Below are 20,589 nucleotides of genomic sequence, written 5' to 3'. Positions count from 1 at the left end.
ATACGAGGATATCACGAGTCACCTGTTCGGGGGTCAGGGCATCCAGGCGGCAGCGCCGAGCCAGGTGCCTCAAAGCGGCGATGTAGTTATTGACAGACTCGTCCGGGTTTTGCCGACGGCTAAACATTTTGAAACGCTCCAAAATACAGTTGGTGGGAACGTCGCACAAGGCAGTGAACTTAGCAATGAGACATACCGGGTCGCGGGCATCTTCACCGGCAGCATACACAAATGACTCGGACCGTTCCAGGGCGTCGGGACCGGCCAAGTTGAGGAGCAGGGATGCTCGCGTCTCAGCAGTGGCAGCAGGGTGGGCGATGGTAACATAATGCTGAAAATCACGTCGGAAGACATCCCAGCGATGGGCAATGTCCTCGTCAAATACAAGCGCGTCGGGCTTGCGGCACGAGTTGGCCATGGCACGAGTGAAGGAATCAGGGTAAGGGTACTGGGGCAGAAAATAAAAGAAAACCGGCAAACAGGAGGCGCGGAGTCACCGCTCTGACACAATGTAAAGAAGTCTCAACAACACATAGTCTTAACTGTAGTTTTTATTCTGTTCACATCATTACTATTCTAGCTGTACGTGGTCTGTCACCGTAGCTAGAGAGAGAGACACCAGGGAGGGAGCATGCAATTATACACCTAATAAGGGGAGTGGTTAAGGGTGGTGAGGTCACTATGTTAAAGGCACATGCACTAGCCATCTACAATAACCTAACTTCAGCATCCGTCTGTGGCAATGACTTCGACAGATTCGGCAACCTCTGACTAGTTTTCACTCTATTACATCTCATCTGGTTTCAGCACAGAGACGATAGGGGAGAGGACAGAGGGTAAATCCATATTTAGCTTCCCTGAAGTTCGGACGTGGCTCGTTTTCCGGGAGAAAGAAGGTGAAGTGTTGGAGCAAGGACGTGAAGAAGATGAAGAGCTCTGTCTTTGCCAGCTGCTCCCCCAAACACACACGATGACCTGTGGGGTGAGGGCAAGAGTGGTTAGTGAACCGAGAGAGGGACTGGCAGGGCCGCATAGACTGAACTGGAATGAGTTCCCCCACAGTCTAGAGTCCCAATGTTATCCTGCTTAATCCCTCACAAAAGCAGTACATTCCCATCCTCACTGTTATGCAAATGCTCATTCTGTTCACTTTCAATCCACATAAAATGTGCTCTTTCAGCCCTGGGCTGACAATAAAGTATTTTAGCATTTGACAAATTTAGATGTTAATGAACTGAACATTATAAATCCAGGAGTAAGCTCGTCCACTCCCCTCACAGTGCAGAAGATGGATCTAGATATCCATAATCAAAGCTACCTCTTAATACATTCAAAAATCTATAAATCCCACATTACCTGCAGAGAATGGGATGAAAGCTTCCGGCTTCACGAACATCCCGTCAGAATTCAGGAAGTGTCCCGGGTTAAACTCACGTGGAGTCAACCAAATGTCTTCATCATACATGATTGAGGTAATGTTTGGAAAGATTGTTGTTCCCTAAAAGTAATTTAAGGAAACAAATTAGTCAGCAACAGTACCTGAGAACAATGGGGGAGTTGTCCGTCTGTACCACTTCTGCACAGAGGGCGATGAACATACAAGATTAGCTCTAGATCGTACCTTAGGAATGGTGTAACCCATGACCTCGGTGTCTCTGCATGTTTCATGAGGCAGTGAAATTGGAACAATATTTCCTAAGCGTTGGGTTTCGTGGATAACTGCGTTAGTGAATGGCATTTCCTCACGGTCTTCCAACTTTGGCTTCCTCCCGTTCCCAATGACTCTGTCGATCTCCTCATGGACCTGGGCTGCAGGAACAAAGCAAGAACTCATTTTCAGTTTCAATTCACCAAAGGTGCCGGTGTTTTTGTTGTATCTGTCACTCCCTCAAAATGTCCCCAAAAGTGTTCCTGTTAAAATAATTTCTGGTAACATAGTGACTAATCTTAACCTAGGAACTGCAGCAGCCAATTTATGCAGAACAAGATCACACAAATTTCATTGGGATGCAGATTTAAAGAATGGATTTTCATGGACTTCGGGTTTCAAGACCTGGTGTTGATAATTGAATCAGTGTTTTAGGGGGGTGGGAGATTGCAACCTTCACGTGGTCCACCCTATTTCAACAAATGCAATCAACCTGGTGTGCACAATCAAATAAGATCAAATAGAACAAGTTGTCCTACAACTTCAGGCTGTGCACGCCATACGCAAGAAGAAGAAGAGTGATTTAGGCACAAAATCAGCTGCAATTTTAGAGGGCAGCCCAGTAACACAATGGTAGATCTGATGCCTCACACTGCCAGAGATCCAGGTTTGATCCTGGACAGTGGGGACTCGGTGGACTGAAGGGCCTGTTATCTTTAAACTCTAAGCTACTTGCAGATACCTTTCCTAATACCATTCTTCCCCCTCTTTTAAAACTTTTGCACGCATCCTCGATATCTTTCATCAACACAAGAGTATCCCTGATAATGTGGCAAAGACATTGTTACACTTACACTGTACATCAGGATGGAGCACCATGAAGAGCAAGGCCCAGTTTAGGGTGGTGGAGGTGGTCTCTGTACCTGCAGTAAAAAGGCCCCATAATGTCACTACCATCTTGGACTCCTGAAAACTTGTGTTGGGGATGTGTTTCACCTAAGATGCAAATAAGAGAACCATTGTTAAGATGTAGAATCAATGGTAGATCATCGGAAGGGTGCTAGAGTCAGTCATCTTGCGTTAAAAGTGCCTTCAAATGGTATAATACGCTGATGAGATGACAACTGAAGATGAACATCCAATTCTGGGCAGAACACTCAGGGAAGAAGTGAAGGTCCTGGGAAAAACTTCCTATGGGGCTTCAGCCACAAGATTAGGCAGCTCAGATCTTGAGGAAATTTGAGAGGAGACTTGAATAAAGTCCTCGGGACAAGGACTAGGTAACACTGGGTACAGAAAGGGAAGAGAATCACGGAAAAGCAGAGAGAAATTGATGCATTATGGACCAAATGCGCGGAAAGTGGACCAGAAGAGATAGTACCATGGTCGATGTGGACTGTTTCTCTGCCACAACTCCATGATGAATCTCTGAAAGTGAACATGCAGATAGACAAAGTAATTCAGAAGGTAAAGACATAGCAAGAGGATTTGAGTACAACTATAGAGGTATTTTGCTCCATTATATAGGGCCCAGGTGAGCCTGCACCGCGGATATTGTTTCTGGCCTCACAATCTAAGGAAGTACAGGTAAACAACACCATGTGTAGGGCACTGCAATTACCTTCCCTTCCCCGACAAGGAGCCAACACATGGGAATGGATGGGAAACACGACCACATAAAGCACTGTGCCTGGAATACCCCAGTAATCGTCACCTACCTTCTCCTGTTGTGTAAAGAAAGCATCAATGAAGTCCCTGGGATCATCTGGATCCCACGATTCTTTGTGCTTTATGACTATGTCGTTTAAAAATTGAGTGATTTTAACTTGATTTTCAAATAATTTCTGTTGTGGGCCCGGGAGGTATTGAACAAAGGGCAAGACATTCATCACCTGAAACAAAGACAGGATTTGAAATTAAATACATTTTTCTCAATCCTCTGAGTTTTCTTAAAATAATGAACAAAAAGTAAGTTTTCACAGTGATACAGCGAGGGAGGATGTAATGGAAGGTGTGGGTTTATTATTGTCAGGCCTGCCGCGGGGATAGGCAGTGCCCTGTGGTGCCCTTTCTACCCACAGCCGTCACTGGTGGCTGTGGGATGTCAAGGTGAGTTGCTACCTTTTTTTTTGTAACCAAAAATAATTTAATCAATTATTTACAATAAAATTTGCAGTATGAAATATATCAAAACAAAACCCACCACCATAATACAAGACCAGCAAATATACTGAATAATCTAATAGACAACTGTATCACCATCCTTATTGAGGATACATTCCACCGCCCGCAGTGCCTAGCGGTCCTGGAAATCCCCCAGGGTGCCGGTGGACAGCGAATAGTCCCTTTCTAAAACCACCCGGGTGCGGAAGTATAGTATAGTATAGTATAGTATAGTATAGTATAGTATAGTATATCTTTATTGTCATTTTCCTGAGTACTCACATACCCAGAGGAAACAAAAAAACGTTACTCAACCAGTGTCCATTCAGTGTGCAGTAAAAAATAAATAGAAATAAAAATACATATATCATGAACAAATTAAACACTCTACTCTCTACTAAACATCAACAGGAGTTCCGATCGGCAGCGGCACGACAGTGGCTCTGCTGCAGTGTGTCCAGGTTGATGGTTGGTGCGCGATACTTTGGCAGGGGGCAAAGTCCGTTTATCAGTCTTATAGCCTGCGGGAAGAAGCTGAGGAGCATCCTGCTGGTTTTGCAGCTAATGCTCCTGTACCTCTTCCCAGGTGGCAGGATGGAGAATATGTGATGCGATGGGTGGTAGGGGTCTTTGATGATGGAGATGGCTCTGCTGATACATCTCTTCCTGTATATGTCCAGCAGGAAAGGGAATGGAGTACCAATAATCCTGCTGGCGGTCTTCACAATCCTGTCTAGTTAGTGCCGTTCGTACGCCTTGCAGCTCCAGAACCAGGAAGTGATGCCGTAGGTTAATGTGCTCTCGATTGTCCCCCTATAAAAAGTTCGTAGGTGTGTAGTGGGGAGACCTGCTTTACGTAGTCTTCGGAGAGGGTGTAGTCGCTGCTGGGCTCTCTTGACCAGTGCTGTGGTGTTGGTCGTGGACATCAGGTCATCTGACAGGTGGAGTCCTAGGAACTTCACACTGCTGACCCTTTCCACATCAGCTCCATCGATGTGCAGAAGTGGATGGTGTTGTTTTCCCGCCCTCCTGAAGTCAACCACAATCTCCTTAGTTTTTCCCACGTTGAGAGTGAGATTGTGGGATTTGCACCATCCTGTGAGCAGCTCCACCTCCATCCTGTACGCCGACTCATCATTGTCACTGATGAGACCCACCACTGTTGTGTCATCAGCGAACTTGTTGATGAAGTTGTTGTTGAGTCTAGCAGTACAGTCGTGTGTAAGCAGACTAAACAGAAGGGGGCTTAGGACACAGCCTTGGGGCGAGCCAGTGCTCACGGCTATGGTTTTTGATGTCCTACTGCCCACCCTGACTGTCTGCTGCCGTTGCGATAGAAAGTTCAGGACCCAGTTACATGTGCCAGCATCAACCCCCAATAGCTCCACCTTCTCCACCAGCTGCTGCGGAATGATTGTGTTAAAAGCAGAGCTGAAGTCTATGAAGTCTATGTAACCCCGGACCAGGGGCAGGCAGTTGGTTCGGGCAGGACCCTCTTCCGCCTGGCGCCGTGACTGCCTTGGACTGTCTCGTCCGGGTGATAATAAGGGATCAAATCGGTTTGTACACCCTGGTGGGAACGTTGAACATGGGAAGTTGGGAGTAGTGTCCAGTATCAAGGGGTTTCACCAAAATTGTTCAGAACACCATGGAAAATCGAATGGCCGGTGGATTGGATGTGCGGCGATGTCTCAATGTGGGAAGCCTCCATTACATTCTCCATGTCCATTCTCCATGTCCATGTCCAGCAGGGCTAGTCCATGCAGGATCCGTGGCAGAGCAAGCCTCTTGCTTCAGCAGAGGTAAGTGAGTCATCAAGTATTGAGATGGTTGTTGCGCCTTTGAAATCAAACACAACTTGAGACCTGCATCAGGATTCGGTCAAAGAGCCCTCCTTCGCTCTATAGCTCAGTTGTCCAGTTGTCCCACTCCAATCACTAGGGTGAACATGTAATTAATTTGTTGTATTTCAGATCCCAAGATCATAGTATCATCGCTTGTCACAGGGTTGTCATAATGAGTACAATGCATTTCTGACCATCTTAACATTTTTGGACACCAGCAGATCACTGGATGTCAATTGGTCTTTAAGGTCTTATTTTCTAATATCTGATCCATTATCATCACTTGATAATATTTTGGGAGAAGTTCCGCCAAGCAAATTTTGAAAAAAACTGTAGATGCTGCAAATGTGGAATTAAAACAGAAACACTCAGCAGGTTAGACAGCATCTGTGATGAGAGAAACAGTGAATGTTTCAGGTCCAGAAACCTTCATCAAAATTGGAACGGAAAAACACAAGCTGTAGACTCAAAGAACTGTCAATGTTGCTTTACCAAAAATAGACACAAAGTTCTGGGTCAGATAGCATCTTTGGAGAATATGCATTGCTAACTCAGGTTGGAACCCAAAGGAAATTGATCGCTTTGTGGCCAAGTTGCGGATGATACAAACATATGTGGAGAGGCAGGTGGTGTTGATGAAGCAGGAAGTCTGCAGAAGGACTTGGACATGTTGAGATACTTGGCAAAGAAGTGGCGTAGCAAAGTGTCACACACTTTGGTAAGAGGTTTAAAGGTTTGGACTAATTTCTTAATCGACAAAGGATTCTGAAATCGGAGGTGCAAAGGAACTTGGGCGTGCCGGTGCAGGATTCCCAAAAGGTTATTTTGCAGGTTGAGTTAGTGGTAAGGAAGACAAATGCAATCTTCGCATTCATTTTGAGAGGACTAGAATATAAAAACAAGGATGGAAAGCTGAGTCAGGCACTGGTCAGACTTCATTTGAAATGTCATGTGCCATTTTGGGCACCATATCTTAAAAAGACATGCTGGCTTCCGTAGACTTCGACTTCCATTTAGAGTTCATTCATATTCCAAACTTCTGGACTCAATATCAATCTCAACAACTTTACATAACTTGCCCCCTCTGAGTATATCAGAACCATCCGGTTCTGCCACAAGTTACCCATCTATAATATTTACTCAGTTCTTTCCTCTCTACTACCACCGGCTGGAATACATTTGAGATGGACTTATAGGCAGAGCCCTACATTGCCCACAAACGGTACATCGTCAAATGAACAATCTGCCTTACCTGGCCCCAAAATCCACCTTCCAATACAAAGCTTTCTGCAATTATGTGCAAAAATCCAAGGAACCATTTGTCATTATACTCAAAACGATCTCCGAAGATAATGGAACAGATAATATTTGAGGTTGCATAAGTTAACGAGATGCGAGGATCAAAAGGGCCACCTGAATGGATGTATGGAGCAAAAGAATGGTAAGAATTTTTTTTTTGCAAAGTAATGATCATACAAACAATAGAAATTGTGAAGAAACAAATTTCAGTGGTTTGAAATTACCCGCAGTAAATAAAGCTAATGGCATGTTCACTTTCATTGCAAGTGGATTTGAGTTTAGGAGCAAGGAGGTCTTACTGCAGTTGTACAGGGCTCTGGTGAGATCACACCTGGAGAATTGTGTGCAGTTTTGGTCTCCCAATTTGAAGAAGGACATTCTTGCTATTGAGGGAGTGCAGTGTAGGTTCACCAGGTTAAATCCCGGGATGGAGGGACTGACATATGGTGAAAGAATGGATCGAAGGGCTTGTATTCACTGGAATTTAGAAGGATGAGAGGATATCGTATAAAAACATATAAAATTCTTAAGAGATTGGACCGGGTAGATGCAGGGAAAATGGTCCCCATGTTGGGGGAGTCCAGAACCAGGGGTCACAGTTTAAGAATAAGGGGTAGGCCATTTAGAACTGAGATGAGGAAAACCTTTTCACCCAGAGAGTTGTGAATCTGTGGAATTCTCTGCCACAATAGGCAGTGGAGGCCAATTCACTAGATGTTTTCAAGAAAGAGTTATATTTAGCTCTGCGGACCAATGGAATCAAGGGATATGGGGGGCAAGCAGGAACGGGGTACAGATGTTGGATGATCAGCCATGATCATATTGAATGGCGGTGCTGGCTCAAAGGGCCAAATGGCTTACTCCTGCACCTATTTTCTATGTTTCTAAGTAGTGCGATGATGAATATAAGGCAGTGGCTTCATCAGGATTAACTCACCTTGTTCACCTTCAAATGCTTGGTTTAAAAATCCAGCTTCTTCCACAATTCGCAATTCAAGACACTTCTTTCCGAGCCCAAAATTTTTCAGTGTCGAAAGTGCAAATTTTCTCTGCTCTTTCCACCAGTCACCATACTTTGCTAGAACAATACCTGGATGGAGGTAGCAGGAATATTGTTAAATTCATAGACAGACACAAAATGCTGGAGCAACTCAGTAGGTCAGGCAGCATCCCTACTGAACATGAGATTGTTGTTTAATTCACATTGTCTTCAGCCCATCCTTAGAATAGAACCTGGGGAAATTGGAGGAATAATGCAGGCCCTCATTATTAGTCACTGTATTCCAACAATCCTCTTTCTCATAGCATATTATTTTGTGTGGCGGTGCCTAACAGCAGCGGCTCGAGTACGGTCCATCTGTCTTTTTTAAATTTTTGTCCAGTTAGATATATGTTTTTGGTTTTAGTTTTTATTAATTTTTAGTTGTGTACGTGTGGGGGGTGGCAAGGGGGTGGCGGAAACTGTTTAATCTCTTCCCTGTACGGGGACCCGACTCTTTCCCTGTCGGGTCACCGGTGTCGTTGGGCCTAACATTGTGGAGCTGGCGACGGCCACTAACTGGCACCAATCTGAGGGCTCCAGCCATGGAGCCGGCGGACTCGCCATTGCGGAGCTGGCCAACTTCGGAGCGGGGAGAGCTGTGGTGGCGCACGGCTGTGAGCCGACTTCGGAGCTTTGGAGGCTCCGGCTCCAGGCCCGGTGGACAGGAACATCGGGAGCTCGCAGGTCCCTGGTGGGAGATCGCTTTTCGGAGCTCCCGCAACGGCAACTTATCCCGCCGGAATTGCAGGGTTTAAATAACTCGGAGCGGGGCCTTACATCGCCCGGCGCGGCTTAAACGGCTGCAGGACTTACCATCGCCCGCCGGGGGCTTTCACATCGTGAGCCTCAGTTGCCTCGACACAGCAGTTGGACTGCTGGACCGAGGGAGAAGAACAAAGATCAGGGAAGAGATAAGAGTTTTGCCTTCCATCACAGTGAGGAGGTGTTGGAGATTCACTGTGATGGATGTTTGTGTAAATTGGGTTAATTGTGCGTCTTGGTTTTTTTTGTAATGTCATGACTGCAGGAATGAAATTTCGTTCGAACCTTGTCTATATAGGGTGAACTGTTTTAAATATCTGGGAGTCCACATCTCTGAGGATATGACATGGGCATCACACGCCTCAGCACTCGTGAGTAAGGCGAGGCAGCGTCTTTACCACCTCAGGCAATTGAGGAAATTCAGAGCGTCTCCGAGGATCCTCCAGTGCTTATACGCAGCGGCGGTGGAAAGCATCTTGTCCGGGAACATTACCATCTGGTTTGGGAATTGCTCTGCCAAGGACAAGAAGGCTCTGCAGAGAGTAGTGCGTTCGGCCGAACGCACAATGGGAACTTCACTCACCCCCCTGCAGGAACTACACAACAGGAGGTGCAACTCCAGAGCAAATAAAATCTTGGCAGACCCCTTCCACCCCTGCAACGGACTGTTCCAGCTGCTACGGTCAGGCAAACGCCTCCGTTGACATGCAGTGAGAACGGAGAGGTTGTGAAAGAGTTTCTTCCCAGAGGCAATTCGGACTGTAAACGCCTATTTCACCAGGGACTAATTCTACAGAACGTTTTTCCTTCCATTATTTATTATGTAAAAGAATATGTGTGTTATGATTGTGTTTATAATTTGGTTGGTTGTTTTGTTGTTTGTCTTTTGCACAAAAGTCCGCGAGCATTGCCACTTTCATTTCTCTGCACATCTCGTATGTGTATGTGACAAATAAACTTGACTTGACTTGACTTGACTTGTCTGTTTGAATGAACAGTCAATAAAAGGAATTCTATTCTTCTATTCTCTATTAATTGTTTTTATATTCTGCTCCCTGAGACAGGATTAAGCACTCACCTTCTCCAAACTGCTTAAAGGCCTTTTTGTATATTGGGAGGTCTGGCCGGCCCGCAAAATCTTCTGATTTCTTCACCAGTGCCTCTTTCAGGGCCTTGTAGCCACTCAATACCACCATGTTTGTCCACCCATAGTCTAAGCTCATCACATCACCGTACTTCTTCCGCAGCTTAAAGTGGAGGAGATGGGAGAAAGCATGAGGCTGTCATTGTAACTCACTCACGGAGGCCAAATGCAACATTTAACAAAGACAGAACAGTCGCAAAGTTCTCACAAGTGCACTAGTTTATTCTGCGCCCCTGCTGCCATTTGCGCTGGGATCCCGGGTGCAATGAGTTGAATTGCTCGTGCCATTGCTTCCCCGGCTGTTATACCTACTTATCCAGTCGCGATGGACAGATACCGAGCAGCGCCACAAAAAAATTGGCTTCACAGCTGAAACACGGGGAGCATGCAAGGGATAAACGCAAATGCAGGCCACAATGTTACATCATTGACGATAGATACCCTTCTGTATTAATCAGCGTTTCAACACTGATTTCATCTGGGGACTTCTGAAGCAGAGAAACAAACATATTGCACAGAATCCAAAGTAGTGGAATCACTAAGTGGGTCAGGCAGCATCTGTGGAGGGAGTGGACAGGTGAAGTTTTGGGTGTGGACCCTTCTTCACATTGATTGTAGTGGGGGGGGTGGTGGGGTGTGTGGAAAGGAGAAAGCTGGATATAAGAGAGGTGAAAGGGAGTCAAAGTCAGGCAAGTGATAGGTGGATTCAGGTGAGGGGGGTTGATGAATAGAGTAAGTGACAAAGGTTAGCAATGAAGATAATTTATTCTACTATCTCACTCCTCCCCCCCCCCTCCCCCTCCCCCTCCACACACGCACACACACCCATATCCCTCGATCTAGTTTTACTCCTTTTGACACCCTTTTGTTTCTTTCTTATATCTAGCTTTGTCAGTTACTCCACCCATCTGCCAAAATCTACCCCATCCCCACCCCCTCCTCACCTGTATCCACCTATCACTTGCCAGGCTTTATCCTGCCCCAACTCTCTTTTCCAACCCCTTCCTCCTGACTACTATCAGTCTGAAAAAGACGTTCAACCTGAAATGTCACCTGTCCATGTCCTCCAGAGAAGCAGCCTGACCGGCAGAGTTACTCCAGCACTCTGTGCATTGCTCCAGTTTCCAACATCTGCAGTTCCTTGTGTTTCCGTGTCATACGGTACAGGCTGGGTATTTTGAGTTCCCTTTAATTGCTACTTTCGAGGAACTCTATCAATGCCCGGATTTGCTGATTTAAGTTTACTTTTGTTGGCGATATTACTGGGCAGAAACACTGACAAAGAACTGGTTAAATGGGGTTTCACACCATTTCACTGAACAGTTGGAATTTTCTTTAATGTTCATGAAAGAAACCTTACCCAAATGTTATAATCACCACAATGATCTCCTTATGTCGTTTAATCTAAGTACAATAACATAGTAATGTTAACAGCCAAGGTTTGGAATTCTAAGTGAAGCCTTTGGTGTTGCACGACAAATCCTGTTATCTCAAACCACCATTCAAATGCGACCGGTACACAAAAATGCTGGAGAAACTCAGCGGGTGCAGCAGCATCTATGGAGCGAAGGAAATAGGTAACGTTTCGGGCCGAACCCCTTCTTCAGACTGATGAGAAGGGTTTCGGCCCGAAACGTTACCAATTTCCTTCGCTCCATAGATGCTGCTGCACCCGCTGAGTTTCTCCAGCATTTTTGTGTACCTTTGATTTTCCAACATCTGCAGTTCCTTCTTGAACATTCAAATGCGACCTGCAGGTCCATTCGCTGAGTATCTGCAAATCAGAGTTTGTATATTTCGCATAGAGAGAACATGATCATATTGAATGGCGCTGCTGGCTTAAAGGGCCGAGTGACCTACTCCTGCACCTATGTTTCCATGTTTCTATGACAGAGGGGGAGCAGTTGGAGAGCAGGCGCGGGTCGGGTTGTACTGCGGTACAACCCTAATCCTGGCTCGGACACAGAACGCTGCGCTTCACCTCAATTTGCACCAATGATTTTTTTTCCCAGTTTCCTTTCTTTTAGAAATATTATGTGTATCTTATGTACAGTTTGGGTTATTTTTAATGTTAGTCTGAGTCTATGTGTCTGTGATGCTAGACTATACACACTAGACTTTTCATTGTACCTGCACATCACCACAATGACAAAAAAACTCGACGGGACTCGAAACAAACTGCGATACTGCGATACTAAATCCGAGTCAATTTAACAACTGACCGTTGAACTTTCAGTCCTTTGCCCTCAGCAATCGAAGCACTCAACGTTTTTCATATTCACTACATTTCGAAACATTTAGAAGCTATTAAAATGTTCACGGTTTGAAATAAAACATGTTAGGAACCAAAACACTTAAACGTACATGAAAACACAGAAATATTAAAATTATTGGAAAACAAATAAATAAATAACTACAGATTATTTACGTGCCACACACATTTGGCTCTGCTTTGAAATGTGAGGCTGTTCATGGTGTTTAAAATGATTTCCCCGCTGCCGGTCACTATGTGGGAGATTAGCCGCAGAGCAGAAGCTGGGAAGTGGCGTTAAACTGATATACGGGGGGAACTGCAGGGGCCGGAATCTCGAGTAAATCACAACGCGCTGGAGTAACTCCGCGGGTCAGGCAACATCCGTAGAGGGGATAGATAAGAGACTTCCCTTCCAGTGTTGTTCCATGCCCACCACTGGATGTTGGGGCGGTGGTTACAGCGCCAGAGACGGCGGGTGCTGTCTGTACACAGTGTGTGCGTTCTCCCCGTCACCTGCGTGGGGTTTCTCTTCGGTTTTCACCCACACGTCAAAGACGTACAGGGTTGTCGACTTGGTATGTGTAGCTTGTCCCTAGTGAGTGTAGGATAGTGTTAATGTGCAGGGATCGCTGCAGACCGAGTCGGTGTTTCCGCGCTGTCTCTAAACTGGACTACATTGGTGACGGACTCCTCCGAGAACCCCAAACACACTGGTCTTAAAGTACACTAACCTGACCCCCCCCCCCCCCCCCCCCCCCCCCCCCCGCTGCAAACTAACGGACACCGAGGAGTGCAGAGAAGGAAAACGTGCAAAATACAAACAAGTGGGTGGGGAAATGGGAAATGGGGGAGGGAGGGAGGGAGGGAGGGAGGCCAGGGTAACTAAAGAGATGGAAACAGACTGGGAATATTTCCACCCAACGATGCCGCTCGACCCGCTGTCTCCCTCCAGCAGATTGATCGCTGAGCGAGAAGATTGGTTCACAGGTGGAGAGTGGAGAGCAAACCCACAACCGTTTCCCTCCCGAGGCGCTGCCTGGTCTGCTGAGTATTTTCAGCAGCGATTTCGATGATCGAGGAGCTGCCGGCTGGACTCCCGAGGGTGAGCGAGTCAGGCAGCATCTGTGGAGCGAATGGACCGGCGGCGTCTGCTCCTCCAGCACGTTGTGTTTTGCTCGAGTGTTTTCGACAGTTTGCTTTTTTAAATTTCAGATGACCCGAACGACCCAGTTGTGTTTCTGTGTAGGAAGGAACTGCAGATGCTGGGTTACACCGTAGACACGAAATGCTGGAGTCGGGTCAACGGGACTCAGTACTGTTCCTGGTGCTCACATACCCTCGAAACCCGGGGGTAGAAAGAAAGCTCAGAACGCGTGTATGAGAAATATGAAACTGGAGGGGAGAAAGGGGAATAAAGGATTCACGACTAATAGGATGGAAACGGGGGTGTCAAGGCCACTGGACAGAAGCAGAGAGAGACCAAGGGTTAAAGGTGGTCCCGGGTGTGTGACCGCTTCCTTCCCACGGTCTCTCTCCCTCCCTCTCTCTCTTCACTCGCTGTCTTTACCTTTGCGAATGACAGGTGCGGGGTGTGCAGATCCACTTGTAGAAGGTTGCCGAGGAAAGGCAGAGCCCGGGGCCCGGGAGGGTAGTTGCTACACTTCTTCCACCTCTTCATCAAGTCAAAGGCCAGGGCAAAGACGGTGCAGAACACGGCCAGCGCCGGGAACCCGCCAAACACCCTGAGCACGACCCCGGGGAGAGCCGAGAACTCCATGTTCACCGGAGATAACGAGCGGCAAACTCACTGTGAGCGGAGAGAGGCGAGTGGATGCCAGGAAACTTCACTGGGAGACGCCCCCACTGACCCCTTCTCTCTCACGCAGACATTGCACATTGACGTCCAGATGTGGCTGTTGTGTGCGGTGGGTGTTGGAGCAGATATCAGATCAAACACAACCTGCACCTTCCCTTCACAGCCCGTGGTCTCTGCTCCAGTGGGCGGGGCGAGCCTGACCCAGGTCCGGTAACCCCACGTCTTGAACCAAACACTTTATATCCGAGTTCGTTACATGAAAGCGTGTTGCTCAACCTGTTGTCGATGCATTTGCATTCTCCGAATCAGGGCGTATTATAGATGAAAATTCAATTCAAAGTTTTTGCATGCCTGACTATCCTTCAAATTAGCGCAACACTAAACAAGCTGTAACAAGCGTGGTTACTCGTTAACATTAAGAGAGCATTAGGCCACTCGTTACCATTAGATCAGATCATTATGGTCACTGTTGGTGTCGCTTGGGGCCACAATGTTTATTTTAGAGCAGAGCAGGTGTATCCAAATTAAACATGGACTTTCCTGTTTGAAATGAGGTTAATTCTAAGTGGAGGTGCCATCTGAGCAGATCATCAGTTGCACGACAGTTGTACATTCTTTATTCTACTTTTTAAATTCAAGTTTGGAAACAAATTTACAACAGCCCAATTGTATTGTCATTTGAAAGTCAAATGAGGTTCAAACGAAATTTGGTTTCTGCAGTCACACAAGAAAAGAACCAAGACACACAACCAAACACAATTTACACAAACATCCATCACAGTGAATCTCCTCCTCACTGTGATGGAAGGCAAAGTCTTGTCTCTCCCTTGTGTTCCATTCTTCTCCCGATGTTAAAACCCCCGGCGGGCGATGTCAAGTCCCGCGGCCGTTATCAGGATGTGCGAATCAGCATGACATTGAGAATGAAGATTGGCTAAACGGCACAATTTGCTTAAATTATTTGATCGATGTTCTCATAAATGGCTTGTAAAGTTTATTTTATTTGATCACTCTAGTTGTACAAGTTAATGTGGGAGGTTTTGTGAACATATTGAAAGAAAGCGTGAACAAGAGAATTGTTGCCTGGAAACTGGTTAGTGGCCGTAAAGGCACGTCCCCCCTATTCCTCCCTTTAAGTACATCATTTAGAAAAATCCCCCCCCCCCCCCCCCCCCGCCCCTGGTGCAGGTGAGTATGATAATATAGAAATATTGTGTACAGTGTTGCTGCACGGTTCAGTTTTTAGCCAGGTGACCCCAGCGGTATGAACATTGACTTCTCTAATTTCAAGTAGTCCCTACTATGTCCTCCCCTTCTCACCTCTCCCTCAGCCCACTGTCTCCACCTCTTCCTTTCTTCTTCCCGGCTCCCCCACCCTCACATCAGCCTGAAGAAGGGTCTTGACCCGAAACTTTGCCTATTTCCTTAGGTGCTGCCTCACCCGCAGAGTTTCTCCAGCTTTTTTGTTTACCTCTGGTCACTCTTGGTGTGTGTCCGGTGGAGGCCGCAATGTTTATTTCAGATGAAATGTGGACTTTGCGCATCCTCCAGGAAGTGTAGATAAGGCCTGGAACACATTCTTCACCTCTGTTTGAAATGAGATTAATTCTGGCTGGAGGTGCCATCTGGCCACATCATCAAATGCACTACGGTTGTACATTCTTTATTTTATATATATATTTTATTTAAATTACAATATTACAACCACCCATTGTGCCATTAGGCCAACACACATCTGTATAACACGACGTGCAAATTAACATGACATTGAGAATGATTGGTCAAACTTAACAATTTAGATTCTGGACACCACGATAGGTTTGTTAACAGGGTGTGTTTGCGGTCAGGGTGATGGGGGAAGTGGAAGAAGGTTCTCTATTTAGGTGAGGAATTGGGTCACACCAAGAGTGCACAGGAACCTAAAGTGGGTTCTGTACACACTGACCCTAATGGCGATATCCGAGTTGGTGGTGCAGCACCAATCTGAGATGTCCCCACAATTCCTCCCTTCAGCCAAGTCACTTAGAAATAGCCCCATTGGCCCAGGAGTAAGTGAGTATGATAATATGGAACTATTCTGTACTGTGATGCTGCAGAATTCATTTTTTTGCCAGGTCATAAGTTTATATGTCAAAGGAGTAAAAGTAGTCCATTTGGCCCATCGTCCATTCTGCCATTCAATCACAGCTGAGCAATCTTTATCACAGTCACATTCTCCAGCTTTCTCCCCATAACCCTTGATACCCATACTAATCAAATATCTGTTAATTACTTAACATCAGAATCGATCCCTTGCCTGGGATCGCTCCAAACGCGGCCTGCGGACATTACCATCATTAGCTCGCATTCTCGGGAAAGGCTAGTCGGGAGCTCCAATGACGCAGAGGTTTGACGAGGGTCCGTTCGCCGACACAGAGAGCTGATATCCCCCCGATGCACCAGCTTATCACCCAGACACGGAGGGCCCAAACAACGCCGGCTACGGGAGTCAAGACCGTCCCGTCAACGGAGGGCTCGAGGCCCCCGACCACGGTAGAGCAAAGAAGGGAAGAAATTTGAACACTATTTTTCGCCTTCCTTCACAGTGAGCCACACACATTTGGCTCTGCTTTGAAATGTGAGGCTGTTCATGGTGTTTAAAATGATTTCCCCGCTGCCGACTTGGTATGTGTAGCTTGTTCCTAGTGAGTGTAGGATAGTGTTAATGTGCAGGGATCGCTGCAGACCGAGTCGGTGTTTCCGCGCTGTCTCTAAACTGGACTACATTGGTGACGGACTCCTCCGAGAACCCCAAACACACTGGTCTTAAAGTTACACTAACCTGACCCCCCCCCCCCCCGCCCCTGCAAACTAACGGAGTGCTGAGAAGGAAAACGTGGGTGGGGAAATGGGGGATGGAGGGAGGGAGGGAGGCCAGGGTAACTAAAGAGATGGAAACAGACTGGGAATATTTCCACCCAACGATGCCGCTCGACCCGCTGTCTCCCTCCAGCAGATTGATCGCTGAGCGAGAAGATTGGTTCACAGGTGGAGAGTGGAGAGCAAACCCACAACCGTTTCCCTCCCGAGGCGCTGCCTGGTCTGCTGAGTATTTTCAGCAGCGATTTCGATGATCGAGGAGCTGCCGACTGGACTCCTGAGGGTGAGCGAGTCAGGCAGCATCTGTGGAGCGAATGGACCGGCGGCGTCGGCTCCTCCAGCACGTTGTGTTTTGCTCGAGTGTTTTCGACAGTTTGCTTTTTTAATTTCAGATGACCCGAACGACCCAGTTGTGTTTCTGTGTAGGAAGGAACTGCAGATGCTGGGTTACACCGTAGACAACGGGACTCAGTACTGTTCCTGGTGCTCACATACCCTCGAAACCCGGGGGTAGAAAGAAAGCTCAGAACGCGTGTATGAGAAATATGAAACTGGAGGGGGGAAGGGGAATAAAGGATTCACGACTAATAGGATGGAAACGGGGGTGTCAAGGCCACTGGTCAGTAGCAGAGAGAGACCAAGGGTTAAAGGTGGTCCCGGGTAGAATAGAATAGAATAGTTTCTTTATTGTCATTGTAACATGGGCCATGTACAACGAAATTTAAAATGTCAGCCAGTCAGTGCAGCATTCAAACATTTCTAAAGCTAACGAAACATCCACGGTAAAATAATAAAGATAAGCAATAAATAAAAAACACAGACAAAGCACGCATACACACCCAACCCTCCATCCTTCTGTCGATTTCACCGTTACCACAGTCCCTTAGTCTGTATCGCCCCTGCGTTCCTTGGCGGCCACATTTAGTGCTTTTATAGCAGTGGGGTAAAAACTGTTTTGTAGTCTATTTGTCCTTGTCCTTGTGGATCTGTACCGTCTGCCTGACGGCAACAGTTCAAACAGGGAGTGTCCGGGGTGGGAGATGTCCTTTATTATATTCTGGGTTTTTTTGGTGCAGCGGGAACTGTGTAGGTCCTCCAAGGTAAGGAGAGGGCAGCCGACAATCCTCTGGGCGTTGTCAATGGCCCTCTGGAACGCTTTCCTCTGAGCCACTGTGCAGCTGGTGTACCACACGCATACACAGTATGTTAGTATGCTCTCAATGGAGCACCGATAAAAGGACAGCAGCAGCCTCTGAGTGATGTTGTTCTTCCTGAGCACCCGCAGGAAGTGCAGTCTCTGCTGGACCTTTTTCAGCAGCGCAGTGGTGTTCACGCTCCACGTCAGGTCCTCCTCAATGTGGATTCCCAGGAAGCGGAAATCCGCCACCCTCTCTACACAGTCCCCTCTGATGGTCAGTGGTACCATGTCCGTTTTGTTTTTCCTGAAGTCTATTATTACCTCCTTCGTCTTTGAGGTGTTGAGGAGCAGGTTATTTTCTTCGCACCACCCTGTCAGCTGCTCCACCTCATCCCGGTAGGCGTACTCGTCCCCCGCGGAGATGAGTCCCACCACTGTAGTGTCATCCGCAAATTTGACAATGGTGTTGCTGTGGTGGACTGGGGTGCAGTCATGCGTGTAGATGGTGTAGAGCAGGGGGCTCAGTACACAGCCCTGTGGAGAGCCGGTACTGAGGCTGAGGGCCGTGGATGTGTGATGGCCCACTCTGACTCTCTGGCTTCGACCCGACAGGAAGCTATTTATCCACGTACAGGTGGAGTGTGGAAGTCCCAAGTCCCCCAGTTTGTCCACCAGTTTGTGGGGAAGGATAGTATTAAAAGCAGAGCTGTAGTCCACAAAGAGCTGTAGTCCACAAAGGGTGTGTGACCGCTTCCTTCCCACGGTCTCTCTCCCTCTCTCTCTCTTCACTCGCTGTCTTTACCTTTGCGAATGACAGGTGCGGGGTGTGCAGATCCACTTGTAGAAGGTTGCCGAGGAAAGGCAGAGCACGGGGCCCGGGAGGGTAGTTGCCACACTTCTTCCACCTCTTCATCAAGTCAAAGGCCAGGGCAAAGACGGTGCAGAACACGGCCAGCGCCGGGAACCCGCCAAACACCCTGAGCACGACCCCGGGGAGAGCCGAGAACTCCATGTTCACTGGAGATAACGAGCGGCAAACTCACTGTGAGCGGAGGGAGGCGAGTAGACAACATGAAACTTCACTGGGAGACGCCCCCACTGACCACTTCGCTCAAACGCACACACATTCGCCTAGCGTGCTACTTCTTCTTTTAGAATTCCGGCAGTGTAGACGCTGCTAAGCGTATTACTGCCCTCCACAGGTCAAAGTTTGAACTAAATTCTTACATACAGTCCTGTAACTTGCAGGAATTGAAGAACAGCCCTGGATATCAGTTGATGTTTCTCACTGTGTCCAAACAAAGATGAAATAGAAAAAGCCTCAACTCCAAGTCCTCTCAGTCTAACAAACAATACTTTTCTTTCTACCCTGTACTTTTTACATTCTAGGAAAACATGCTTAACTGTCTCATTACTCCCACATTCACACAAGCCAGAAACATGTTTCCCTACAATGCACAAATAGCCATTTAACCCACAGTGTCCCAACCTCAATCTACACAGTTTAACTGAGTCCCTACGGGACAGGGATGTACAGAAACATATTTTCCTGACTTCAGATTGTATAGAAAAGTAGTGTCTACCCTTGACTTCCATTTCCCATCCTCTCTGCCATTCTTTTGTTAAGCCCTCTTTAATTATTTCTCTCAGTTCCACTCTCCCCAATGACCTAGCGGTGATGGCTGGCCCTTTACTCTTAACAACTCCCCCAACTGCTCCTCCCACTTCCAAGGTGTAGCCCTGGGCAGTCATATGGGCCCCAGCTATGCCTGCCTATTTGTTGGATGCTTGAACAATCCCTGTTCCAGCAGTACCCAGCAAAGATCTTAGAGCAGAGCAAGATGGGTTACTCTCACGCAAATGCGTAGTCCGCTCATGGGTGATTATAGGATCCATTTTAGCGACCAGTCCCCGCCATCTTGTTCCGGCCAAAGATCGGATCTTTGTTTCCGCAGCGGGAGAGGGAGTGCGCGACCCGGGGAGAGGGAGTGCGCGCGCCTGGGGGCAGCGGGGAGAGGGGGCATAGGAGGGGGGGGGGGAGACATTGTAGTGCGGGGGCAGGCGAGAGAGTGCCGGGGGGAGGGGGGGGCGGGATAGTTGAGGGGGGGATAAGGCCTAGTGTGTGTGAAGTTGCGGGGAGGTTTACAATGTTTCTTATTTAATGTCCCTTGTCTAGTCTGAAATAAAGTTCATCATTGGATCAGAAGAAATATAATTGTGTGTGTTATATGATTATATACATTTATATCACATTCATGTATGTGTGTTTATAAACATTTTATTCTTTAACAAGAATTAACAGAATTATGAACTAACAGAATTATGAATCTAACCCTATATCACACACAAAAACTTCCCCCGCAATGTCAATTACCCTGCGAGTCGGGTCGGTTGCGGTTACTACAAAATCAACTCAAACACTGCTTGTGAGCCATTTAAAAATAAATGATTTAAAAAACATTAAAAAAGACAATTACCAGTCAAATTTTATTCTTGACAAGAAGTATGAACTGACAGAATTATGAATCTAACCCTATATCACACACACAAACTGTTGCCCCGCAACATTGATTACACTGCGAGTCGGGTCGGGTCAGGTAGGCTCCGGTTACTAAAATGG

At 47.0% G+C, this 20,589-nt stretch overlaps 1 protein-coding gene across 3 annotated transcripts; it reads right to left on the bottom strand.

Moving 5' to 3' along the window:
- Positions 1–533: 533 nt before the first annotated feature.
- On the bottom strand, positions 534–19,600 carry LOC129710710 (cytochrome P450 2D26-like). Of its 3 annotated transcripts, none has more exons than XM_055657889.1 (9): positions 18,772–19,600; positions 9,837–10,005; positions 7,892–8,044; positions 6,908–7,068; positions 3,367–3,540; positions 2,503–2,644; positions 1,622–1,809; positions 1,352–1,498; positions 534–975 (listed from the first exon to the last, which is right to left on the bottom strand). In XM_055657889.1, the coding sequence occupies exons 1-9, from the start codon at positions 18,979–18,981 to the stop codon at positions 787–789; spliced, it is 1,533 nt and encodes a 510-aa protein (XP_055513864.1). In that variant the 5' UTR covers positions 18,982–19,600; the 3' UTR covers positions 534–786. The 3 variants fall into 3 exon arrangements, with proteins under 3 accessions (XP_055513864.1, XP_055513862.1, XP_055513865.1); XM_055657887.1 differs by lacking the exon at positions 18,772–19,600 and adding an exon at positions 13,724–14,160; XM_055657890.1 differs by lacking the exon at positions 18,772–19,600 and adding an exon at positions 13,724–14,157 and having other exon boundaries at positions 1,357–1,498.
- Positions 19,601–20,589: the final 989 nt, after the last annotated feature.

Source organism: Leucoraja erinacea, chromosome 28, assembly GCF_028641065.1.
Source record: "Leucoraja erinacea ecotype New England chromosome 28, Leri_hhj_1, whole genome shotgun sequence".
NCBI lineage: Eukaryota > Metazoa > Chordata > Chondrichthyes > Rajiformes > Rajidae > Leucoraja > Leucoraja erinaceus.
This window is presented reverse-complemented; position numbering and strand designations above follow the sequence as displayed.